This window comes from Pomacea canaliculata, linkage group LG6, assembly GCF_003073045.1.
Source record: "Pomacea canaliculata isolate SZHN2017 linkage group LG6, ASM307304v1, whole genome shotgun sequence".
Classification (NCBI taxonomy): domain Eukaryota; kingdom Metazoa; phylum Mollusca; class Gastropoda; order Architaenioglossa; family Ampullariidae; genus Pomacea; species Pomacea canaliculata.
This window is the reverse complement of record NC_037595.1, coordinates 860321-888076: the sequence shown is the minus strand read 5'-3', so window position 1 is coordinate 888076 and position 27756 is coordinate 860321. Positions and strand designations below refer to the sequence as shown.

The following is a 27756-nucleotide window of genomic DNA, read 5'->3' as shown; positions in this document are numbered from 1 at the left end:
ATATTCTAGCCATCACTTGTCCTAACCCAGCAAACAATGTCAACGCCTACAATCTGTTTGGTGTTAGCACCTAATACTTCGAGTTTCTAGTCCTAACACAAGCCCAGTACTAACACCTTCCAGTACCAACACCTGCACAATACCAACACCTGTCCAGTACTCGCACCTGTCCAGTACTAACACCTGCCCAGTGCTACAAAGATTCTCCAGGTCTCCATGTACACGTGTTTACCGAGTGAAGACACGAGTTACCTCGCTTATACCATCGTCTCCGTCTAATCCTGTAGAATTTTCTCCCCTGAGTTGCACTCTTGTCTCTCGCCTACCTGACGGCCTCTCACCTGGGGCCGTGTGCAGGATGCGCCGCTGTAGGTCCTGGCCACATTCCTGAGGACAAGAAGTGTCATTTCTTGTAAATGCCAGTTGACCTGACGGCTGGTGTCACAAGCCACCTAGCAGCTTCTGACCTCTTGAACTCCAGGCCTCAAGTCACTGGCAGCCAGTGTGGTAACCGTGTTCTTCGCTCCAGTCTATGAAACAATAAGAAGAAGAAGAGATAAGAATAATAGATAAGAATAAAGAAAGTAAATGCAAACTGTTACCCCAACTCATTTGCGCAGGCGCAAGCATATATATCTATACAATGCGCACGCACATGCAATGCCCACCCGTATATTTAAGGCAATAATAACAACAGAAAAGAAACGAAAACTGTGGAGTGCTGGCTGCTGGCGATGGAGAGATGGAGAGACTATTGGCAGGAAGTCCTGCAAGAGGAGAACAGAGTGACAGGTGTCTGGGGATTACTTAAGGTAAATATATGTTAGCACACAGACCTACTTCTACCTTAGTGAAGCATGTCCGTGTACCCCAGTACCCCAGCACACCAGCACCCCAGTACCCCCCTCACTGTACTTCGATGTCGCCCTGCTGTCAAGAGCTCTCCCCCATATCTCACCCTGAGGTAGAACGACAACGGAAAAATGAAGGTAAAACGACTGTACTGAAATTATATAATTATTGTCAAAGTGACTGTGCTAAATTAAGGTACAACGACTGTGCTAAAATTAAGCTAAAATGACTGTGCTAACATTAAGCTAAAACGACTGTGCTAACATTAAGCTAAAACGACTGTGCTAACATTAAGCTAAAATTACTGTGCTAACATTAAGCTAAAACGACTGTGCTAACATTAAGGTAATGAAGCTAAAACGACTGTGCTAAGTTCAAGCGAGAACGTCAGTGCTAAAAGTATTCTCCACACCAGAACTTGCCCCTGTTGTTGTTGTTGTTGTTGTTGTTGTTGTTGTTGTTGTTGTTGTTGTTGTTGTTGTTGTTGTTGTTGTCAGGGAGGGTTGGGGGCATCACAGCAATGCTTGGAGCCGTTACACACGCAGTCTCGCTCAGCCCACCACCGCAGAACCAACAGCGCCAACTCTCGCCTGACTAGCATACCCTACCCAAGCGTGTGTACCCGGGGTGAGAGAACGATTTCGTGTTAAAAGATCGATCACTTTCTCAGGTCGGGGAAAAATCGTGTGGTGTTGTTTACCGGGTAGCTATAGCTGTTCTGCACCCGGTATTGGTGGTGCAGGCTCTCCTACCGTGTGTCAAGGTATTCGGGTGTGTGGGGTGGCTGGTGGCTGTCCTCTACAGCTTTTAAAGCTTTCTTAACTGCTTACTGCCGCCGCTGTCGTCGGTCTGCTGTCAGGTTAGGAAGGACGACAAGATGTTGAGATATGTGCTCGATGATTCCCTCACACAGTTGACAATGCCCCGCATGTGACCCCGTCGCTACCCAGAAAAAGCTGCTAGTTGTGCCAAAGTCTGTAGCTGCTGTCAGACACTGACACTTGAGGTGACAATCGTCGGACCCAGTGACAGGGAAGTGGAGGCTTCTGTGGTGACACAGGCACTTGGCAAGTGTAGTCACTTCCGCCAGCGCTGCCCTTTCCTAATGTGTGAACACAGATTCTGCTGACCTCAGCCGACAGGGGGAGACAAGTCTGCTGACTGCATGTTGGGCCGTGTGGTGTGTGCTGAATGCAGGTGTCTGTGCTTCTACACTCAGCGCCACCCCTTGTTGTCCCAGGTACATGCAGGTGTCTGTGTTTCTACACTCAGCGCCACCCCTTGCTGTCCCAGGTGAATGCAGGTGTCAGTGTGAAGGCCATCAAGTGGCTGGAGTGTCGCGCGTGTCTGGCACTGGAGGATACCAACATGTGAGTGGTCCGCCAGGTGTTTCTGTGATTCTGTAGCCGAGCAGTTGGGCGACATCCATAGCAACCAGCAGACTGAGACCTCGGTTATCGGCAAGCCTATTCATCTGCACACAATGGCGTCCAGGGAGACAGTGGAGGGCGGTGGAGCCAAGACAAACAGTGTGGACACCGCTCTTAACGATACAGGTGAGAAAATTGCAGGATGGGAACCGGCACCGGCATAAACACACGACACTGGCTGCACACCTGGCTGCACACCTGGCTGCACACCTGGCTGAGAGAGAGAGACAGAAAGTATGGTGTGTGTGGGTGGATGCGTGCCTACATTTGTGTACGTGTGTGTATTCATGTACTTGTGTAGTAGCTATATATATATGTGTGTGTGTGTGCAAGTCTGTACATGTGTTCGCGCCCATTTGTGTTCATGTGTGTTTTTGTGTTGGTATGTGCACTTGGGTGTCTTTGTGCGTTTGTATACATGTGTATGTGTGTGTGCTTACATGCATACCTGTGTTCGTGTACATGTATCATGTGTATGTGTTCGTGTGCATGTGTGTGTGTGCATATTTGTTTGTGTGTGTGTGTATGTGTATGTGTTCGTGTGTGTGGACAGGAGGTGGCTGTATATAAGAAGCTCTAACGATAACATAATGTCTGAGGTCCTACAAGAGGTCAATAAACAAATCTAAGAGTAAAATGGCGAGTTCAATGCCAACTGCAACTAAAATAACACGTGTTTGACCTCTTGACCCCTACATGTTAACCCCAGACTGAACTTGGCCCCAGGAGCAAGCTAGGTAGCTACTGAGGTTGTTGACTGTAGACGAGGCTGCAGGTCCCGGGTACTTGCCAGCTTGCCAGTGCAGGTCCTAACACCTTCCACTTGCTGATGTCGTTGTAGTATTTGCCAGCATCTGTGTCAAGGCCGGCATCACAGCCCCGATGACGACCGCTCATTGAAGGAGAGTATTTCAAGTTTGTGTTGTCGTCGTGGCTGTTGTTGTCTTCACTACGTTGTCATTTGTAAACACAACAATCATGCCGGTCACAGTGTGGTCGTCACAAGACACAGATACACATCCACCCGCCAGGGGAAGACAACAACACACAGCAGATGCTGCAGATGCATGTCGGTCAGCGACATGCTGAGGTCATGAAGGTTATAGGGTCAAGGTCTGTACAGATCTCTTACCTGCACGTCACAGGTGTAGCTCGCACCTGGCGAACATGTCACCTGCCGGTGTCTGGGCTACACCTGGCCACAGTTGACCTGCTGTTTCACGGTTCACTGAGCGATAATCTAGTGATATACGTGATAGTGCTCTCTAGTGATATACGTGATAGTGCTCTCTAGTGATATATGTGATAGTGCTGTGTCTAGTGATATATGTGATAGTGCTGTCTGTAGTGATGTGATAGTGCTGTGTCTAGTGATATATGTGATAGTGCTGTGTCTAGTGATATATGTGATAGTGCTGTCTGTAGAGATGTGTGATAGTGCTGTGTCTACTAATACATGTGATAGTGCTGTGTCTAGTGATACATGTGATAGTGCTGTGTCTAGTGATATATGTGATAGTGCTGTGTCTAGTGATATATGTGATAGTGCTGTCTGTAGAGATGTGTGATAGTGCTGTGTCTAGTAATACATGTGATAGTGCTGTGTCTAGTGATATATGTGATAGTGCTGTCTGTAGAGATGTGTGATAGTGCTGTGTCTAGTGATACATGTGATAGTGTTGTGTCTAGTAAAGTCTCTAGTCATGTGATATAGTGCTGCCTGTAGTGCTGTCTGTAGTAATATATGTGCTAGTGCTGTCTGTGGTGTATAGAGTCATGGCTGTCGTGTGTCGGTGGTGCCGCTATAGTACTATAGCATGGTGTATAGTAGTGGCTGTCGTGTGTCGGTGGTGCTGTCTATGGTGTAGATGACACAAGAGTCGCCCCACGAGTCAAATCAAGGGCTGGATGGATGGTCTTGTAGGTCTGGCGGGTCTTTGACAGACTAAGTGTTGTGAGCCTAAACATGATCTGTGAAAACTATTTGCCGGAGAAAGCTGTGAGTGTAGTGTCGGGTACATTGAGACAGATCCGGGTAACTGGCGACAAGTGTGCCAGGGTGCTTGACATGCCAACGGGCTCGACACCCTGGGTAGATCCTATAACCGCTGGACTATCTGAAACAGTCAATGAGAGGTCATGTGGGGTCACGCAATGTAGACAGCGGCTATGTGACTACACACACATATATGTATGTATATATGTATGTATATGTGTGTGTGTGTGAAGTAACTACATGTTCACGCACGCACGCACGCTCACACATACACAAAACACAAATTGGTTTCCATGTCAGACGACCTCGTTGTTCATCAGCAGCCAGTAACAGTCTTTATCTCACTTCTCGGAGACCGACGAGACGGAGGGTCGCTGTTAGGTGACTGCAACTGTCTGAGTACAGAAATCAAAGATGTAGTCTTGAATAGCATCTCGCAATGTGCAATGCCAACGGTATATGGGCTCTCTCTCTCTCACTCTGTCTCTCTCACTCTCTCTCTCACTCTCTCTCTCTCTAACTCTCTCACTCTCTCTCTCACTCTCTCTCACTCTCTCCCCCCCTGTGTGTGTAACTGTAAGCCACACGGGGCACCGTCGGGTACACTGTTTGATAAGGGTGCTGCTATGGGAGTGGAGTGAGGGCGGTGTAGAGATGTTATCAGGACTCGACCCTCCCCCCCGCAGTGTGTTGTCGGTTTCCTTGTCCTTTCAATGACGAGCCAGAGCGGGACGTGCAAGGTGCCAGCGATCCCAGGTGAAACTATTTTTCTTCCACGTGTCCAATAACTTTTGCCTGGCAACACTATCCTTTTGTAAAGACCCTCCGGGTGCGTGCTTACCATCGGTGTTCCAGTCTTATCGTCACAGGCAAGTAAATTTCAATCTAGATGTAGACATTATCTCTTGTCGACTTCGGGCTTGACAGGTAGAGAGTCTGAACAGCTCAACCTCCACAGGTGTGCAGGCCTCCAGTCATCTCGCTGTCGTGGAGTGGACTGACCGTTAGTGTGATACGTCACATACATCAGCATACTGCACACCGACCAGCTGTCAACCACTACTGCTCTCTACATCAAGACACTCACGTACATGTATGTCCTGCATGCTTAGCTCTGCCCATCCAGGCCCGCCATTTTGTAACCATGACTACTGTGACAACCATGACAACCAGCAGACAGCTTTCCACAAGACTGCTGTGTTCACTGGCTGTAAAGACAGTGACTAGCATCAGACCACGACAGCCATTTGCCGTTGGTGTCCATTACCCGTACAAATGGGTTGACTGAGAAAACCCGAGGACAAGTAGTTGACTAGGCGCCTGAGTAAAGTCAGACTCGTGGAGAAGTTATAGTGAACAGATGGAAACATCGCCATTAGTCGCCTTAGCAACCATAGTCGGGTAGGCAGCCTGACAAACATCAACAATCGCTTAATTCCATGATCGCAGCTGTTGCCTTATAAAGATACTGAGGGCAAGAATGTGAATGTTGTTCACTGTCCATCAGCATGGCCCCCCTACTTTTCTCGGCCCCAAGTCGAGTTTATCCCTACGTCACTGCGTGCAACGTGTCTTTGGCGTACGTCCACCCGGACATTCCACCCGCTCCTGTCTCTCTCATGGGTCAGTTACTGTCGAGGGTCAGCTGCTTGTCTTGTCGTCCTCACGCGGGTCAAGGAGAGGAGACGAGGGGGTGGAGGTACCGCCAACAGGTCACCCCATCCCAATCCCCCTTCGGTCTGACAATCAGTCGTGAGGTGTGTGTGGCGGGTGTCCCTGGTGATGTCGCCGTCTGCCTGTCACGACACGTCGCGGTGGCCCCTGCAGTGACCGGTCCTGACTACCTTCCAATCGATCCCCCCTCTCCTGGGAGGAAAGAGGTGTTTACTGCTGTTTACCTGCTGTTTACCTGCTGTTTACCTGCTGTTTGCCTGGTGCTGCTGAAGGGCTCGCCACTTTAGAAAATAAAAGACATTCAGGTACCGCTGTGCGGGGTGGATTGGGTCGTTAGAACGCTTGGCTTGTCCGTGCTACACGGAGGATTAAGGGAAAGGCCCTTGATTCACATCCCCTGCAGGGTCGACATGTTTCTGTGAAAATGAAGCTTGGTGACAGGGCCGCGCGCTTGTCTCCAGACTCACCGGGCTCCTCTCTTTTTCACCTCCACCCACCCCAACCCCCACAGACTCAACGGACGACACAAAACACGGATGACACGTCACATAACTAGCCATGACATGTCACACACACCGACATCAACAGCAGCGCCTGAAGGCAAAGATTTGGTCGTGTGAGTGGTGATGGTAGTGGCGGTGCCATACACAGCCTCAGTATCATGCCAGATCTAGATACAGAGATAGATATATCTACATAGTGTGACGAACGATATCAGCAGTGACGGCAAACGAGCGAACATGTGACGTGACCTCGACTGTCGTACGTCACGTGGTGCACGTAGTGCCAGAGGCAAGACGACTTCCTGCCGGCATTAGCCTCGTGTAGATGCACAGGTGAAACTGCGGTGTGACAGAAATCTCACTCAACCATGAAGCTCACGAAGCAAATCAACGGAATTAAAATATACCTGGAGGGTAAGTAGCTCAGACAACAGCCTGGTCACGTGCTGTCACCACAAACGTCAGTCTCTGACATATCTCACACGTGTGGCTGGATTGTACACAAATCCCCAATATTGCACGCTGGTAGTCCCCACCCTCACCTCTCTCTCTCTCTCATTCGCACGCGCACACACACACACACACGAGCTTTTTTTTTTTTTTTCACATTCTGACAGAGAGACGAGACGAGTGTATTCAGGGTGGGAGATCGCATGTTCTAATGGCGGGCACGAAGACGATTCTCAAAACTTGGCTCAAGTGTCGGGTACGGGTGAGTTGAATTAAATGGTGCAATGACAGTTTGATACCCCACTTCACAAAGAAGCCGTTAGGGACGTTGACAAGTTGTGGCGGATATGTATGGTGATCCTGGCACGGACACAGACTCATCGGCGGGGGGAGGGGAGCAGTCAAGGAGGGTAGTGAACGGCAATCATAATGTAATGTAAGGACTTCTGACAGTCGGGTACCCGGCGGTTCCCCTGCAACAAGTACCCGAGTTTGGCCGTCTCACTGAAACGAGAGACGCAGTCAGCAGAAAACCCATAACCTTTGACCTTCCTTACGCCCTCTGTCGACTCGAGTGGCCTTGTAGACAGGAAATACTCGAGTATGGCCACCCGGCAGACTTGTTTCGGCCTGCCCACCCCTGACTTGAAGTCCTATCAGTGCTCGTTCCACATGACGAGGTTAAAACAGTGCGAGATGTGTCGGTGGACTGTCACGTGACCATCCACACATCGCCAGGTAATTGTGGTGTGGGACCCACCCCGTCGTCACATCGCCATCCACCTGTAGTCCGTGTAACAGTTGACTTTGTCCACCAGGTGCACAAAGTGCTGCAAGCAGCGAAGGCGACCACCCTGCAGCTGATGGTCGGGTGGGGAGGCAAATCGCGCTCGCGGATAAAGAACAGACAACTCCTGCGCCCTCGCCACCCGATGTAGCAGACGCACCGGCAACAAGCGAACACGCGGACCAGACCACAGACTCACACCCGGCTGACGACACACAAGCTGCTAATGAAGACATGGGTACACCCAAACAGCAGCTACCACCCACAGACCACCAGGAGGCTTGCTGCCGATATCGGTGGTCGAAGGTGGTGCCCACGGCCAGTGCAAGGGTCATCTTCTTCTCGTCTGCCAAGACAGTAAGTGTCGCAGCATTACACCACCATCTTAGACAACATCTACAACATTACACCACCATCTTAGACAACATCTACAACATTACAACACCATCATAGACTTACATACGACAACATCTACAACATTACACCACCATCTCAGACTTACATACGACAACATCCACAACATTACACCACCATCTCAGACAACATCTACAACATTACACCGCCATCTTAGATTTACATACGACAACATCTACAACATTACAACACCATCTCAGACAACATCTACAACATTACACCACCATCATAGACTTACATATGACAACATCTACAACATTACAACACCATCTTAGTCAGACTTACATACGACAACATCCACAACATTGCAGCACCTCACTCGCCAACGGTCTATCAAAAGGGAAGAACAAAGACTTTACCTGTTGTTTACAATATTACAATGCAATGTAAACAACAACAACTGGACATTACCATGAGCTACCCAAGTGGTAGTCCTCGTCAGTCTCTAAAGCTAGAAATCTCTCCAACATACGTTCAACGGCTCCATTAGCAACCGCAGCCACACTACAAGGAGTCACTTGAGTGTGTGTGAGTGTTTCCAGAAGGACCCTGTGTTCCTCATTGTGTGTGCTTGTGTTTGTTTGTGTTTGTTTGTGTGTTTGTGTGTTTTCTCTAGAAGGACCCTGTGTTCCTCATCTGGTCGGAAGAGGGCTCTGCGTACTTCTCGGAGGAGATGCGCGCGCCGTGCGGGGAGTTTACAGGTCACGTGATCGTGGAGGGCAAGACGTATCCGGTGGAGGAGTACAGCATCCGCAGCTACACCTTCGAGGTTGACCTCTTCATTAAGGACGGTCAGTGACCTTTGCCTTCTAGCAACACAAACACAACACAGGTGTGTGCGTGTGTACACAGGTGTGTGTAAACAACATTGGTGTCAATCGACTCTGAACATACACTACAGGCTATTTTCTTAGGGTGGTGTCACGTGCTCTGCCATTCAATCGCACGTGCTGTGCTGATGTCCTTCATCGCTTTTGTCGCGACGATGTGCAAACAACGGACAAGCAGGTCCTGGCCACACGTTTGCATTTCGAAACTCCTCTAGAGTGTGTGTGCGTGCTAGCGTACTTCAGTATTCACACGTGGCATGTGTGCGTGTGTGTGTACGTACGTGTGTGCGTGTGTGTACGTCTGTGTGTGTACGTGTGTGTGTGTGTGTGTGTGTGTGTGTGTGTGTGTGTGTGTGTGTGTGTGTACGTACGTGTGTGCGTGTGTGTACGTCTGTGTGTGTACGTGTGTGTGTGTGTGTGTGGTGTGTGTGTGCGTGTGCTGATGAACGTTTTTCCTTTGGAAGAGAAAAGGACGACGGGTGGAGCTGACCACGTGACAGTCACGGTGTGATGCAGCCTGTCAGCGCCATGACGGGTACCGCAGGGAGTCGATGCCCGGCACACAGAGGCCTGGTAGTTGTAGTCGTTGTAGTCGTTGTCTTCCTGTCTTCACGGTCATCGATTCCCAAATCATTGTTTCTGTGGTGATAATCCGTTCCGATGTCGTAATTAGCCGGGTAGCAGCGAGTACAGCTATAGTACAGTCTCTAGTGACGTACTGATCTATAATACAGTGTCGAGTGACGTACTGAGCTATAGTACAGTCTCTAGTGACGTACTGATTTATAATACAGTCTCTAGTGACGTACTGAGCTATAATACAGTCTCGGGTGACGTACTAAGCTATAGTACAGTCTCTAGTGACGTACTGAGTTATAATACAGTCTCTAGTGACGTACTGAGCTATAGTACAGTCTCTAGTGACGTACTGAGCTATAATACAGTGTCGGGTGACGTACTGAGCTATAATACAGTGTCGGGTGACGTACTGAGCTATAATACAGTCTCGAGTGACGTACTGAGCTATAATACAGTGTCGAGTGACGTACTGAGTTATAATACAGTCTCTAGTGACGTACTGAGCTATAGTACAGTCTCTAGTGACGTACTGAGTTATAATACAGTCTCTAGTGACGTACTGAGCTATAATACAGTGTCGGGTGACGTACTGAGCTATAATACAGTGTCGAGTGACGTACTGAGCTATAATACAGTCTCGCGTGACGTACTGAGCTATAATACAGTGTCGAGTGACGTACTGATCTATAATACAGTGTCGAGTGACGTACTGAGCTATAATACAGTCTCGCGTGACGTACTGAGCTATAATACAGTCTCGCGTGACGTACTGAGCTATAATACAGTGTCGAGTGACGTACTGAGCTATAATACAGTCTCGCGTGACGTACTGAGCTATAATACAGTCTTGGGTGACGTACTGAACTATAATACAGGGAAGATAGATGCTTCTGTTGTGGAAGTTAAATCCTGCATGGACGGAAGAACCTGAAACACTTGTGAAGAGAAGGAGGGGAGAGGAGGAGCGTGGCTGTAGAATTGTGACGGTGGGGGGCGTGTGCAGCCTTGAATGTGATTGGTTCTCTTGCGCGTTATTCAGATTGTGGGGGTCATAAGTCAGCAGAGGGTCATGTAAATGTTGCTTCCACCCACTTGTCCCTTGTGCAGCTGGCTGTATAACGCCCACATGCGGCTACTGATGACTACAGACAACTGCGCTGTGGTAGACTATGATAGACACACGTGGTAGACAGCAGACACCACTGCCTTCTAACGGGCTTTCTAACTCGCAGGTGAAACTCAGCTCCCCCATACCTGTTTATGATCGAACCCTTTGAGCTTTAATACAGTTGCCAGCAGCTGTACGAACTGTGTAGGTTTGGGATACATGGTAGATGTACATGTAGTGTTGTCAATGCTCCAAATATTACGTGGTCGGCACGTCACATCACAAATGTAACCAGCAAAGTGGACACAGAACACCAGACCACCAAGCCAACAACAGCGCCTGACGATAGTCCAGTCTCCAAACTCTTGAGGTCCACGGCGGGGGCAGTGAATGTACCCGGCCACCCTTGGACAGTCTCGGTTAAATCCCTGCAAGCACGTCACAACACAAGACAAACAAGCACGTCACAACACAAGACAAACAAGCACGTCACAACACAAGACAAACAAGCACGTCACAACACAAGACAAACAAGCACGTCATAACACAAGACAAACGACTGGCGACAGCCACGAACATTTTAACAAAACATCGTGAACACAACAGGCTACCCGGTATTGGGCGGGTAGGGGCGGGTGGCCAGCAGGCGTGACTGTCAACTGCCTGGCGACGCCCCCCACTCCCCCCGACTGACGCGAGCCCCCACCCACCCACCCCATGTATAATTTCCGGTGGCGCGACTGGCGCTGACAGGCTCTCAGTCTCTCACCTGCCGTCATCCGTTCTGCTCTTGTGTCAGGTAAGTCGATGTCTGGCATTCGATTAGTTCTTCCGGCGAGAAACAAGGAGAGTTTGGTGACAGCCTCGTGTTTGACAAAGCTGTTTGTAGCAGACCTGAGGAGGTGTCAGTCTGTCAGTCTGTGAGTCTGTGTGTCTGTGTGTCTGTGTCTGTGCCTGTGTGCCTATCTGTGTGTCTGTGTACAGTGGGGGCGGGGCGGGGCGTGGTGCCAGACTGCACTAACGAGTCTCAACATGCCGTCTGACACTTTGTCGCCGACCAGCGGCTTCAGTCTGACATGACACAAGGCGCAGACAATGGCCGCCAGGACACTGCAGCAATTAAATCAGCTCCAGCCTGTGAAGCCTGTGTTTGTTTGATCATTGGTTAGCGCCAGCGGGTATGTCACGGCACCCGTGAAGTGCTCAGGCCAGGACACGTAGCAGACACGTAGTGTAGAGACAGTGAGTGAGTGAGTGCTACAGGCAGGCACTGTGCTACTGCCACAAGGTGGTGATGGCTAGTGTTACCTGTGTCACAGGGACTAGCACCTGGTGAGAATGTATGTACTGTTGTGTACATGTAGACAACCACACATCCAACCTTTCACTTGTCATGAGCGTTCATGTAGTCACAGCTGAGAGCACAGTGTACAGTGTACTCATCTCTACAGTGTACTCGTCTCTACAGTGTACTCATCTCTACATGTACTCATGAGCGTTCATGTAGTCAAAGCTGCAAGTGTACTCATCTCTACATGTACTCGTCTCTACATGTACTCATCTCTACATGTACTCATCTCTACAGCAAACACACCAGTGACTGTTTGTAACTTGATTTCTTAATTCATTTGGACTCAGGTATGTAACACTTACAATCATGGCATGAGTATGACCAGCAGGGTGCAGTAGCAGACTTGTTACCATGGTGACCAAAGGTAAAGATACTGACCCAGCCTGTAGCCTTATAGTAACCAGTGTCATGATGGCAGAGCTCAGTAGATGTCATGTGTATGTCCTTTATCTTGATTCTCATTTACATTACATTACAAATGGTTGAACCTGAGTAGTAACACTGATTATCACATTTGTCTAGCTGCATCTGACCTGTGTTTGTCGCTTGGTGCAGATGTCATCGATGATGAAGTAGCAGCGAGCAGGAGTGTTGTGGAGGAGGCCAAACTTCAACAGCTGCAGCAGTGCAAGCCACCCAGCGTTGACATCTACCATGATATCACCACTTCTGCTCTCATAGCTCACACAGCCATGGAGGTCACTGTAGATGGAGATGAAGCTGGCATCAAACATAACACTAGATATGAAGATCTGATCATGCAACAAAAAAGTGCCCTGGACACCAGTCTGGAAAAGGAACTTGCCGTGCTGCACAAGTCTGACTTCTCCCAGAACAGCACCAGCACCAAGCGCCTTACACCTGTTGGAGACATCGACAAGGAACTGTATCATGATGAGTTTAGTTCCACACTCGACAGGAGTGGCAGTCTGTTTGAAAGAGAACATTCTGTACACAGCTCTGCTCGCCACAGTCCCCACAAGTCCTACCTTACAGAGTTTCAGCAGGAGTATGAGGCTGACAAGTTGCTGACTAAATCAGACCGCAGCTCTAGTCGACAGTCGCTGCTGGATCCTTCTGTCAGTGGGGATTTTGGAATGAACCATGGATCCCCAGCCCATGGAGGTGAATCTTCTGGTCGATCGGTGCCCATGAGAGATTTGCTTGGAGATGAGTATGTTGCAAGCCTTGATCTTCAAAAGTCTCCAGCGAGAGTCACCAACAGTTTAGTGCATCAATCACCACTTGCCTCACGATCAAGTTCTCAAAATTCACGAACACGAACACCTGTGGATTCTCGAGTAGAAGATGTGTTGGGTGTTTCCACATCTTCATTGCTGAGACAAACACCAATGCATGAGGCTGTTGGAGATGTTCTTGACAGCAAGACCATTCCAGCCAGTCCAGTACGACCATCCACCTCCAGTTCAGCCAGGCAAACCCCCGAGAGACAGCCAGGATATGCTTCTCAAGGCAGACAACCATCTGAGAGAGACCAAGACTTGTCCTCTTCCATTCTTCGATCTTCATATTCCCCAACAAGGGGGATGACTCAGTCAAGCACAGGTATCCTGCAAGCTAGCCAGGAGCGATTATACACAGCCCAGAACCCTTCACCTTCTGGGGATCGATCTCGCCACATCAGTCTGAGTAGCAGCCATCCACCGAGCCAGTGTGGAAGCAGGACTCAGAGCCTGAACAGCCTCAGCAGCGAGCAAGAACTGTCACAGTTCTTTAACCACAGTGTTAGCAGTGAACCAAGAAGTACCCCTGACCTCTTTCCAGTGCATACAGACGACCCCATGACACTGCCTCCTGTCATGCGAGGTAGAGATTGGCCATTTAGCCCTTCACAGTCCAGCCCCAGTGGTGTGGACAAACGAAGCTTTACTCCCAACACCCTACCTCAGCCTGCAAGTCATGTGACTCAACAGGCGCCACCCTTTGCTGGAAGGACATCTCGAGCATCAGTGACATCATCAAGACCTAGCAGTCGAACTGTCACGCCAGTCCCTGGACTCCAGGAGAATGGAGGTCGTGAGGTGGGTAGTGGAGGCAGCAAACAGTTGTATTTTAAGTCTTATTGCAGCAAACGTTCAGCCTGATTAACTGCTTGTTCATACATTCAACCCTGTTAGGCCTCGGTTATTTAATAGAAGTGATGTGGTTAACAGCTTGATTTTTTAAATACTTTTTTTATTTTTAAAACTTCTGTTTTTGGGTTTGTTTGTTTGGTTTTTATGTTTGGTTTTTTTTGTTTTTTGTTTTTTTTGTTTTGTTTTTTTTTGTTTTTTTTTTTTTTTGTCTTTCAAAGGCTTTTTGTAAGTGACCAAGCATCTGTGAATAGCATTATTCATTTACAGGTATTTTTTTGTGGTATCAAATTTACCAGTCATGTATAAGTTTTTGTCTTAATTTAGGTGGGTGGAGGTGTGCAAGATGTTGGTAAAGTTCGGGATCTGGAAGAAACTGTTGCCACATTGCGGAAACTACTGAGCAACAGAGAGCAAGAAGCTCATGAGTTAATGGCTCAGATTCGGGACCTGAGGGAGATAAACAATTGCCTCAAACAAGATCTCGAGCATGCGCGCAACCGACGGACACCTTATGGCCATGAAGAGGTAAGGTCCCATCATCACAGCAGAGACAACATGTACAAGTAACAAATGTAAGGATAATTATGGGAAAGATAAACATTAACAATATAACAATAATGCAAGGCTTTATCAATATTCATTAAATTATTGCTTAGGGGCGTGTCCTTCCTATACTATTTTGTAAGCTTCTGTTCATCAGCTGAACACAAGAGAAGACTAGGTGCTCAAGCAGAATATTCACCTCAGTCACCTCAATCTGTATAACTGTGATTCCATTTATGGTGTTTCCAACAGCCAGGCCTGTTTAAGCGGGTTTTTGCAGCATCTTGGTTGTCATAGCAATAGTTCTTGGGCCTGATGTCAGCTGGGGTCATTGTTGTGTTGTCTGTGTTGCTTTGCAAGCAGCTCGAGCGACAGTTGCAGCAAGTCAGAAGGGAGAAGGAGGTGTTGGCTGCTGAGGTCGTCAAGTTACAAGAAAGACTTGAGGACAGAGGCGTGACCAGCGGTGGAGCTGTAACGAGCCGATCCAATCGAAAAATTGGTAAGAGCTTTTGCTCATGTGCTTGGGTTATTGAATGATTTGACTGTGAGACAAAAAGATGTTTACTTGTTTTCACAGTATTCACCCCATATTATGCATGACTCATCCTCCATCAAATCAAAATCTTCATCCATTTGCATGCACAAAAGTATTTTAAATGCTTCATCAGATTTTCAATCATGAACTTTAGATGACCTCGAGGCTCGTGTACGAGAACTGAAGGAAGCCAATCAATCAACTGTTGAGAAACTAATGAATGCAGAACTTCGTATTAAAGAGCTGTTGAAAGAAAAAGAAATTGAAAGCCTTCGATCGTCATCACAGCATATTCATGGGCTGCAGAATGACCGGGTAAGACTGGACAGGTGCTAGACAGCCTAAACTTGACTGAGAGACTGTTGTAACAGTCATGAGAAGTAGTGTTGATATTTATTAATGCTAGCAGTTTATGTGTGTAACAAAGGGCATGAGTGCAACAGGTTGTGTTGTTGATATTTGCAGCTAAATACAGAGCTACAACAACTTTTAATCATTTCACATTAGATGTGGCACTCACCTGCTTGCAAATTTGTTTCTTGATTGCATAAAGTTTAATGGCTGCTTTTTCAGAGATTGCAGTATACTGTTTACATGCTTACTAACCTGTGTGCAGGCAGGTATCCATGGAGACCGCCAGGTGCTCATAGAAATTCAGCAGTTGAAAGAAGATATCCGAACTTTGAGAGAACGGAACTACTACCTCCAGGAGGAGAATCTGAAACTGAAAGAAAAGAAGGAAAAGTCACATAAAGAAAATCTACGTGTTAATTTTTCAACAGATACTCTGTTGCCACCTAAAGGTCACCTGACTTCTGGTCATCGATCTGGTGAGCAGTTTTCACATCTTCAGAGAGTATAAGAGGGAGAATAATATTCCCTCCACTAGAAACTAACATGCCATAGAGTGCACACACTGAGGTCTACCTTCACATACAGCATTTTGAAGTATTTGTACTTATATGAGAGGAAACTGTGTGTGAGCAAAGTATGATAATGCTTTGATGATGCTTTAATGGGGCAAAAATAAAACTGCAGTTGCACACGTTTGCTAAAGTAAAAATATTATGCAGCTAACCATTGAAATTTTTTTCTTTCCATTTTTTTGAAATAGCAAGCAGCAGTACACTTAGTTGCTGGAGCAATCTGTGATTCATTTCTTTGATTTTCAGAATGCCATCATAGTAGGAATTTTTTTCCTTCTTGTTTCAGATGAAAAATCTTTGACAGCACCATCAAACATACCTAATGGTCACCTGTCAGACCACAGAGTAACTTTGACAGCATCATCAAACATACCTAAGGGTCACCTGCCAGACCATAGAGTAACCATATCATCAAGACCATTCATACCCACAGCTGAAAAGTTTGCTTCTTTGCATAGCCAGGAAGACCTGAAGATGAGGGAGAGGAAAGCAGGTTTAGACAACTATTTGCCTCCTAGTCGAGAACCAGCAAAGAGGCAGCCAGACGAGACTTATGAGTCAGATTATAAAGCAGTAAAGTCAGCACCATATACCAACTCTAGAGATGAGAGAAAAGCTTCGAGCACAGATATGCACAGCAGGTACAGAGAATTCAGTGATAGGACAGACCTTCAGAGACCTGATTCCAGCAAATATGACATGGTTCACACAGACAGGTCTCGACCAGACGGAGAGGTGTCTGAACGCAAGATGTCCTCAAAGAGTGATAAATACTGGCAGCCTGGTGAGCAGCTTCGTTTCTCTAACCCTGAGAGGGACCACAAGGATAACAAGGTGTGGATGTCAGCTGAAAGACTTCGAATCCTAGAAGAGGCAGAACTGGATAGACAAAAGCGGGTCCTAGCTGCTGGAAGCCGAGGTCAAGCACCTTTGTCCTCAGAAGACCCTATTAACACCCAAGGTAGGCCTTGTCAATAGCTAACATCAGTCACTGAGGTAGGTCTGTCAACATTGACAGGATAAATCCAGTGGGTAGCTTAGGTAGGTCTAATCATCATTGAGATGATGAATCCAGTCAGTAGCTGAAGTATGCTCAGTGAATGTCTGGGGTAGGCCCAGCCACAACATAGTTTGCTATAGAACTGCTTCACTGTCAAGGAATAGATAGGGTTACACTTCCTGTGGAGCCTAATCCCCTGGAGCCTGGGGCAGAACATGCTGCTAGGCACTAGCTGAGTTGTTTAACTTGAGCACCTAGCGATGCATTGCACTTGGGCCTTGAACACTCAGGGTGTTACTGGCAGACACCAGCTTTTTAACGTCCATGTAAGTGTCGTGGCAACTGAGCTATTTACACATCTTAATAAAGGTGTGAGCTTTTACAGTGTGGTATCACAACAAAAGCCAGGCTGTCTGTGTATTGCAAGCAGAAAAACACAAGACAGACAAAATTCCTGTGGCTCTGTAAAGTTAATGTGGATGACAGATCATTCGAGTACAGAGGGTGTTGATAGCACTCTTGAACATGCTCCAAGCACATACATGTGTAATTGCTTGCATTTTATATCTCCCTTTCTCTGCTTCACTCTCTTTCTTTCTCTGTCTCCAACCTCCCATGTGCAGCTTTCTTTGTTTTCATTAGAGCACTTCACAAGAAATAGTGACTACCACTTTGATTGCCAGATTTTCATTTCAAACTCAAAAGCCACGCCATTTCTCTGGAAACTAAGATTTATTCATTTGTTGGGGTGCATCCTTCATACAGCATTTTTTGCACCAATGTTTTAATTATGACACTCTCGAACATTTCTCTGTGGTGCAACTAGACAGAATGGGATCGAGGATTTGGCATGTAGATTAGCCTTGAGTTTGTTAATGATTACCTGAAGTACTTCAGCACCTAGACCTACACTGGTGTGACACTTGTCATGTCTCCTGCTGGTTACAATGTCACAAACAGTGGCTGTAGAACCTGGGTTTTAAATCTCATTTGATTAAAGGAGGGTAGGATTTAGTGGGGTGGAATTGTAGAAGTGCAGTGTGTGTAAGTGTAAACTGTAATAATCATGTTTATTGTCAGATAATCATAAATGGAAAAAGGGGGAAATAACCCTGTCAGATGACAGTGACTCTACTGCTGTGCTGATGTCGTACGATGGTACAGCCAACCCTCTGTCAGGTCAACGGGAGAAAGTCAGGTCATCGTACCGAGAGCACAGCAACTCCCAAGAAATGTACTCGGATCAAGCATACTCTCGAGATAAGGACAGCTACAAAGATTACCGAGGTGGGTTTGGTACACAAGCAGTTCTTATCAGCTAAATTGAAAAGTTTCACTGCTCTGATAGGGAATGCTGCTTGGAAACTTCTAGTGGTTGAAAGCTGTTTCTTCACTGCTGGAGAAGTGAGACCATGGGAGGCAGCACTGGTCTGCATGTCTGTTCAAGGCTTTGACATATTTGCCTGTATTTGAATATGAAGCAGACTTATTTTTGATTTATCTAATCTCATGTCCATGAGGTAAGGGTCAGATATCATTGGTCTTTTGTGATAGATCAGCATTTTCCCCTGTAGGTCACAATATAGTTTTTCTAGAAAAGTGCAGTGTCAGCCTTTAAATAAATTTCATAGATACAGAATTACATTGTGGTCAGATACATTGAGCGCTCACAGTAAACTGTTTTTTTTTGTTGATTTTCGCGTGCAGCGCATTGAGCTTACATCCACATTGATATAGTCATCTTACAAATTCAATTATCATTATCATTAACAAATTGCAGCTTAATCTTAACAAACTGGCTTTATATTATCAAAAATACTTCTGTTATTTTAAACTTAATATCTTTAAATATCTTCTTTGTCTTAAAGGTGAAACCTTCTACTCTTTAGTAACTTTTTAATCGCTTCAGAAATAACTTTTTAATCTTTCCAGATACACTATAACCTTTAAATTTGACCACGGCATTCACAAAATCACGGTGACAGCAGCATTCAAATGTAACTGTAGCTGTTAAATGTGACTACAGCATTCAAATGCTTCAATTATTCTTATCACACTTTCACTGTATTTGTTTTCTTTCATTATAATTGATAATACATAAGGTAGGTGTATGTGTGTGTCTGCAAGAGAGAATGTGTGTGTCCGAGAGAAAGAATGTCTAAGTATGTATTAGAATGTGTGAGTGTGTATATGCAAATATGATTGTGAATGTATGGGTGAGTGTATCTGAAGGTGTGTGTCATGAATAAATGTAAGTCTCAACTCACTCAAGACATTTGTGCATTCTTTCTTGATAAAAAAAATCTTGAAACTTGAACAAAAAAACACAACGGCCTTTGGCTGCCCTGGTCTGTCTATCCAAGCATGACCTACTTCTGAAGTTGTGACCCAGGGTCAGGTACTTTACCCTATTGTAGTCTAGATGTCAGTCACTCAGTATGTCAGGACAGTGACCTCTGGCCTTGGTGGAAATGCATGCTTGCTAATAGCAAAAGGGGACGAAGACCATAAGCAAATAATCTGAGGAATGAAGAAAGGATTGGTCAGTAGGTGAGTAGATGGGGCTGTTAGCAGCTGACCATGAGAGAGAAATAAAGTGTTTACAAATAAAGATCTAGTTGTGTCTTGTGACAATACTACAAAGTCAAGTATTGGCTGCCTCGTCAAAGAACTTTCACAAGACACAGTGATGCACTCTGTCTCGAACACAACACTTTGATTCTAGAATGCCCACAAGCAGAAGATGCCAACACAACACAGAGAGGAAAACTAGGTCCAACACAACTGACATACAGTGTAGTAGTCAGTGAACAGGGTCACAGAGGTAGCTATACTCTGGGAGGTAACACAAGAAAACAAGATTCACCAAGATTTAGTCAACCACCAACCAAGGTTGCCACAAAGGAAGTACTTCAGCTGTAGATTGTCATGGGGAGCATGTGTCAACACACACAGAAGACAGAGAGCTCGTGAAAGCTGTTCACATTCTCCCCTGGTTCAAACCTGTAACTTCTGTATTTCTTTTACACACATGATCCTTACTCCTAACTATAATTAATAAGTATGTTGATCACACTAAAGAAATTGCAGAAAGAAATACATGCACCATCAAAAATATCAAAAGATTTTACATATATTACTATGTTGATACATCATCACAATAATTATCCAAAAGTTGACCCACATCAAAAGTCAATAGAGGTTGACCAGGCAAGGCAGCGAAGCTTGTTTCAGAGTCCCTGGTGCAACAGTCCTTCTAACTTAGCCGTCAGAGCTTTAAATGCTTGCCAGTACTCCACTGTCTGCTTTCTATTAGACACCACCCTGGCACATTCTTTATCCCTTTATATCTTCATTCATGCTGCATTGGCCTCCTTGTACAGAAAGCAGCAAATGAAAGGCATTAGTTGATCCATGACAGTGTGTGTGTTAGAGACCGAGCAAGAGAGAATGTGTGTGTGTGTGACTTCAAATGTTTGCTAGTGAGATCTCATGAGTGCATTGTAGAAAATGTCTCCCAGTTAATAGTTATGTGTTGTACAATGCTATGTTCAGATTTTAACAGTAGTGTGTTGTGATGTTCAGATGTTGACAGTGTTGTGCTGTGTGGTGTTCAGATATTGCTCATAACAGTAGTGTGTTGTACAATGTCCAGATATTTATAACCTTAGTGAGTTGTGTGATGTTCAGATGTTACCAGTGATGTTCAGGTGTTGACAGTGGTGTCTTGTGTGTTGCTCAGATGTGCCCAGATCATACAAGGAGGTGAATGGAGATGACAGTGACACACCCACTGAAATTCTTTTGAATGCTGAGCCAGGCATGACATCAAGTCAACGACTACACCGACATCGCAAGTCTTCTGTGGGGTCTGAAGGCTCTTTCTCTTCTCTCAGTGATCCAGAGGATATGCTTCGACGTCGGTCTCGTTCTGTGGACACAAAAGGTAAGGGTTATTTTCTTGTTAATCTGTGAGACTCATCTAGCAAGGCCCCATGAAACTGAGTAAAATGTTGTAGCAATGCTTTTATGTAGTAATTCAGGTCCTGTAAGTTGTTGAGGTCATTAGAAATTGTGTAAACATACTCTGATTGTTTTACAGCCCCATGATGAGCTATAAGCTCTTAGAACCAAATATCGGTTTAATGTAAAAGTCATGAGGATGTTTTTAATAACTTTTGCCCATTACCAGATTCTCTGCTTCAAATATGTTTTCAGGCAAACTGAGTAATTCTAACTATGGGCGGACAACTGCTCTCCGCCCAACATCTAGCACAGATAATCTTGGGCCAGGGAAGTCAGTTCCAGTGTCAGCAGGTTTCCGCAGTGTAGTACCACAGCCACTGGCAACACAGCACAACAGAGGAGTACTGTTGCAGCAGCAGTCCACAGTCCCACAGGCAGCTCTTGCCAGGTATCTTCTTTACATTTGACCTGTCCTTGACCTTTTCTGAGGTATAGAAAAATATCTGAAAAATGTGTCACAGCAGCAATGGCTAGACTAGAGAGAATCTGGCATAGCCATAAGGTTCACTACTGAGTGAAAGCTGTACAAATCCATGGAAGTGTCGATCCTGCTCTGTGGATGTGACACGTGGACTCTGCTCGCCGAGACTGAAAGGAGAACAAGAGCCTATAAGGAGGCTGCTGTGTGTCACATATAAAGAACACAAAACCAACGACTTTGTACGAAACAAGATGGCCACACTCACAGGACACCAGTAGCTTCTACTTTCAACAGTCAAGCAACGTAAGCTGGTCTTTGGTCACGTGATCAGTCATGACACCTTGTCGAAGACTACCCTTCAAGGCACCTTGGAGGGAAGCCGATGTCACGGTGACCAGAGGAAGAACTGTGGTAAGAACGTCAAAGACTGGACAGGTCGTCCTGTACAGCAGTGGTTCTCAAAGTTTTTCGGACCGCGGACCACTTTACTTACGTAAAAGCTATGGCGGACCACCAAGTCCTTAGTAAAAAATATGGCGGACCACCAAGGCCTAAAAATCAGTCTGTACTATGAATTTCAAATTTAAATTGCCGAATTTGTTTCATTACAATTCAAAACTAAATGTACTTCTGTGACAGTAGTATAGTAATAAGTGGACATAAAACTCGTTCTTTGTAATTAAAATGTTAATGCGAGGAATACATCACTTTAAACATCACTTTGCTGACATATGATTGTCAGCCGCGGACCACCTGACTTATGCCCGCGGACCACTAGTGGTCCGCGGACCACACTTTGAGAACCACTGCTGTACAGGACCTGCTGACTATCGCCCACAATAGACAAGATGGCGGCCTGTCAGCTGCTAGTCTATCCGTGTGATCCCCCAACTACAGGTGCTCGTCAAGGGATGACTAAGTGCGTGCACACATACATATGTAAAGGGGAATACATGTACACAGATAAAAATAAATGTCTGTATATATAAAAGGCTAAAAGGAAGGATTACTGTCTGCTTTGCAGCTCTTTCACTCAAGGCTTGCGTCCTTTTGCTCCATCCTCACCTGCTGACATTCGGCCTGATGATGTTGTCAAGTTTTCTCGGCAAGGAGGAAAGCTGAGTCAAGGAATCGTCAAATTTGTTGGGAAGTTGCCTGGCCGCAGTGATGTTTACCTTGGGGTTGAACTGTATAAGGAAGGTAGGCTGTGCAGACATTAACATACTTGTTTGTCCTTTGCTTCTTTCTATTGTTCATTAATTTTAATCTTATTTTCAATAACATGCTTTGCAAAATTGTTTCTCATGCCTTAATGATTTTTATTGCAAAAACAAGGCGTTCCTTTGCAAAATCTAGATCCACAATGTTTTTATTAATTATTTTTTCCCATTTTCCCATTCATCTCTATCAGAAAGTTGCTATTTTGCTCTCTTCGTGGAAATTCAGAATGCACATAGGTACCCAAGTCATGTCATCATCACTGCAATCTCATTGTTCTCTTTGCTGGATGGTTGCAGAAGGTAAACATGATGGAACGTTTGAAGGTGTCCGCTACTTTAAATGGTAAGAGTTTCCTCCTCTTCCCTCCTTCCTCTTAAAAATGAGATTTCAGTTGTTTTATTAATAATAATTGAGCTAATAATAAACACACATTTATTTTTGTCTTGACATGAAATAGGATAAATAGCACAACTGCAACTGTTGCACCAGAGATCAGCTTGAATGACACAGTGAGCTTGAAATATCACAGTAAGACATGCAGTTAATACTGCAGTCCTCTACAGCTGCAACAAAATGTTCACATCTGCTGACATAACCATCTCTAAAATCTGGTTAAGGGTTATGGGACACAACATACAGATGGTCTTTGGAAGTTGATTGGCAAACTTGATATATTTAGCACCTTTCAGGCTAATGCTTCAATGCCCCATTATAGTGCTGACAATAATTCAACTGTTGAATCTGTTTGCAGTAAACAGAACAAGGGCGTCTTTGTGGCATTCAATAAGGTGGTGATGGCCTGGGCTCCCAGCTGAAGGCTGCTTCACTAAAGTGTCATTGGAGTTAAGTGTCAGGGTGGTGATTCGCTTTGAGATGGGTCGCCATTAAGTGGTGACTAGAACATACATTTACTGCGACCAGTAGCCTTCATGGAATCTCCCACAGTTAGTCTTTTCATAAAGATCACACAGAGAAGCAATGCTGTTTAAAGGGATGTTACTGCTGTTAGATAATTCACAACTATTTGTATGTCTTGTAAAGTAGATAATTACATTGGTTCTTGGCTTTTTTTATTCATGCGATCATTAACTACTTTAAATTAGCTCTAGCCGCTGTGAAACATGTCAACTTTTTTGACAAAATTTACAAGATGTCATAGATGATGTATTTTGTAGAAGTGTTTGATAATTTAAGACATGTTTCTAACTGAATGTACATCATGCCTGTCTCACATGGGTTATGTACATGCATGACATTGTGCAGGTGTCGGGCTTTCTGTCCTGCAATGGGAATAACTGGAAATATCAATGCTCTAAGTTCCCACAGGTATTTTACGTGGACCTTAATGATGTCATAGTTGACAGGTATTTAGTTTTTACTTTTTTGTATTACATGAAGGTGAAATTTTAGTGGGTCAGTTTTGGCCTGTGTGGTGTGTTCCACTTGTAAAGTAAATATTGTTTTGCAATTTTAAAATTCAGACTTGTCATACCAAGTCCATTATCAGGCATTGCTGGGGCTTTTCACAGCAACTGAATGCTGGTTATGTGACAAACACAAAATCTCATCTGTTTCCCAGGTAACCAGTTCCATACAAAAAGTTGGAGTTGTCATTCCTGAGTACTGCTGATACCTAGAGTGTTTTTTGAAATTGCTATACTTTTTCATTCCTACCTGTTCTTTCTTGTGACCATTGACTGCTAACTCTTATGTTGCAAAAATGCTTTCTGCACATTTTTAGTGGCCACCTAAGCATTTATTCAGGTGATATTGCTTAGAGTTGGCTTTGGAAAATAATTTTGTCATAAACAAGCAATGTTCCCACGTGCTAAACTAGGGTGAACACAGCACTTGAAAATAAGTCTGTTTTCGCAGATTAAAACATTTCCAGCATTTAAGACCAACAGTTATGAATCACAACACAAACAGCAGTCCTACTGTCATCAGACGTTGCCTACAGAGTGTCGCTATTTTATTTGTTCATGAAAATATGTCGATTTACAACTCTTTAGTTTGTACTTTGGTAGAGAAAATTGTCATCTGTAGAGTTTAAGAACTAATCATTTTGTTGATAATAATTGAATTCTAAGCATTTTTGCTGAGGTGATCATTCAGCTGAGTAGATTTGTCCACATTTCATAGAAAATAAAACTGACAAATGATTTATGTTTTGTTTATAAATCCAGTTTCATAATTAATAATATTTTTGTCTTTTTAAGCTCAAGACCTTTGATCATAAAGTGATGATAAAGCATATTATAAAATTTGTATCACCAAGCACAAATATTTAGATGTCGCTCTGTCACGTTTAAACCACGTGACATTTAAATGACTTTTTGCATTATACTTTTGTAAAGAATGCTTTCTTTCAACTGGGACATGGTACCAACATCTTGTAAGAATTCTCCATAATACCCTGACTGTCCCATTCAGTCACTGGCAATAGGCAGTATTAATCGTCCATATGTCTTCTGCTCAGTTTTGTGTTGTGTCTAATAAAACATAGTATCTACTACAAATGGATATTTTAGCTAGATGCTTGTTGATATAGGAGTACACTATATACATGTGTGTATATGAGAGAGCTGTTTTGTAATGCTTCTCTTTATCTTTAATGTAAATTCCATCCTTTTTATATTTGTAATGTTATATTTCAATCCGTCCAAACTGTTTACAATGTCCTGGGTGAATCTGTTTCTAAAACTAAAATTTTTTAAAATTTATTAATAGGAGATGATCGATTAAGTATTTATTTATAGGAAGCAGTTGATAGAATTATTGTTTAAAATAATTACCAAAGGATAGGTGATATGCATGTAGACCTGCAGCAGTGACCTTCCCTAAACTTGAAGTGTTTGTACTGAGATCCAGACCCTGAAGGACAAGGGAGGCACTTAGAGCTGTGTTTGAAATGTTCAAATCTCTGTTTCCCTTTGCATAATGAGCCACTGGTGAAACAAGCAGCTGTCGTGTCACTGTCATCTAAGCTTCTCAATCTTCTGATGTCATCTTCTCAAAATCATTCATTAGGAATGATGTAACATTCTGGGGAGGATGAGGGCTTGGGGGAGAAAGCATGGAATTATTGTAGTTTACATTTTTTCAGGAGTAAATGTTTTTGAATCTGTCAATGAAACCCTGCAAATTTGGGCCTGACGAGTTCCATTGTGTCCCCTAACCTTGCTGACCACTCATTACTTCTAGTCTTTTCATCAAATGTGTACGGCATGGCCTTATAAGCTGCTGTTTTCTCATGGTCTTATAATACTTTAACATCAGTGGAACATTTGTGTGCCTTGTGGGGCTGTTAGGGCTTGTGTCATGAAAAAGCATCTCTGTGCTAAAACCTCAGCAAATGTGATATTGACAATATTAATGACGTTGACAATCTTAACATACTTTGCTCAGAGAGGACGAAGTCAAAGGAGGTAGATTACTTTAAAATATTTTGTTGCTAGATTTTGACATTGGACACAAGGAAAGGTTTCTCCCAGCAACACATAACGCCAAAAACATGGATCCTGTAGAGAATACCTGGCACCAATGTCCTCCACCAGGAAACTGCTGTGTTTTTGGCATTATGTGCTGCTACGGTCTGTGCTTGTGGAGGGAAATTCCAGTTAGTTTGATTTTGTTTAATTTGTATTTAGTGAACTTTTGCTTAGTGGGTGCACTAAATGACAACTTTTTACTTTTTCCCTGCCACCAAAATTTCTTTGTTTGAACACGAGGGCTTTGCATGGTCAGAGACGAGGGCTTTGCATTTTTTGTTTTAAGCCTATCAAACCATCCCACAAGATAGTCTGCAAGGGAGAGAACCACAGCCAGTTACAGAGTGACGGTGTAACTCTCCATTGTTAAATAGTCTACGCTCATCTGTGATGAAATGACTAATTTGTTCAAATTATTAGCAGTATTTCCATGGTAAATGTTGTTTATCACTTATTTAGTTTGTAAACTGCATTTTATTGTACTTTTTTACCTTTCTGCTGAAAAGGCTTTCCTGTGATATTTACTATGATAGTTTACTTTTTTTATCTTCACCTACATTTTCTTGCCTACTAATTTACATTTTAGATTTCACTGTGGGGCAGAATGCCAGTCACCATTCATAGTCTTGATTTAGTGGGAGAACACCTGTTGACTGCAGCCACAGCTTGTGATTTATGTCAACCACATCTGTGGCTGGTGACACACTTGCTGGCCATGTGATGACACACTTGCTGGCTGCGTGATGACACACTTGCTGGCCGTGTGACAGTGTAGTTCCTTTAGCTTCTGGGCTTTAATTATTGTTCCTCAACTGTTGCTTGTAAGCGAGTACATGTAATTATCTAGGTGTCCGTTGCTCAAGTTACCAGTGGCTTGCTCTGGAAAGACTCAGGGCTTCGCCCACAGTGCCTCCGCTGGCCTCAGCCTTACCATCTGCTGTACTACTGATGCTGTTATGTTCAAACATGCAACACCAGGAGTTTTGTGAAAATGTCATTTTACTGTAATGAGTGTTATAATCAATGTTTTATTTAATGACTTTCTGAACAATGACAGACAAGTAAACTTAGTTAGATGAGAACTGCTCAGGTGTTTGTGTTTTTTTCTGCTGAAAATGGTGGTTACTAGCAGAGCGATATTAACACTGGCTACATGGCGGTTGTCGTTTGATGGTGAAGATGATGAGGGACGATCAACAGGTGATGACAGGCGATGACAGTTAATCAGGTCCGCTGATTGCCTCCCTTGTCACATTTCCATCCTGCCAAGTCAAGTGGCGTAAATCACTTGTGCAAGTCACGTGGAATATTCTTCACTAAATCTTGAATTAATGACTTTACGATAATGACCATTGGATTTTATATTGATAATAATCATCATTGGTGACACATCCATAGGGCAAAGTTCACTCCCGTGACTGTACCAATGCCTCTGTGAACATTATACACTGTGTGCGACAACCTGCCTTGGCCTGTGTGAAGACGACGATGAGTGGGTGGAGGCTTACACAATAATTTAGAAC

The 27756-nt window shown here is 44.6% G+C and overlaps 1 protein-coding gene across 8 annotated transcripts; it reads left to right on the top strand.

The window, feature by feature from the left end:
• Positions 1-1450: 1450 nt before the first annotated feature.
• Positions 1451-27315, top strand: LOC112565656 (centrosome-associated protein 350-like). 8 transcript variants are annotated; one of them, XM_025241262.1, is made up of 15 exons: positions 1451-2408; positions 7724-8049; positions 8726-8897; positions 12530-14016; positions 14395-14595; positions 14974-15112; positions 15303-15463; positions 15765-15978; positions 16361-17035; positions 18155-18361; positions 20817-21020; positions 21293-21488; positions 22546-22721; positions 23039-23084; positions 23494-27315. In XM_025241262.1, the coding sequence occupies exons 1-15, from the start codon at positions 2336-2338 to the stop codon at positions 23555-23557; spliced, it is 4341 nt and encodes a 1446-aa protein (XP_025097047.1). In that variant the 5' UTR covers positions 1451-2335; the 3' UTR covers positions 23558-27315. The 8 variants fall into 8 exon arrangements, with proteins under 8 accessions (XP_025097047.1, XP_025097044.1, XP_025097046.1 ...); XM_025241259.1 differs by having other exon boundaries at positions 1452-2408; positions 8723-8897; XM_025241261.1 differs by having other exon boundaries at positions 1455-2408; positions 8723-8897; positions 14977-15112.
• Positions 27316-27756: the final 441 nt, after the last annotated feature.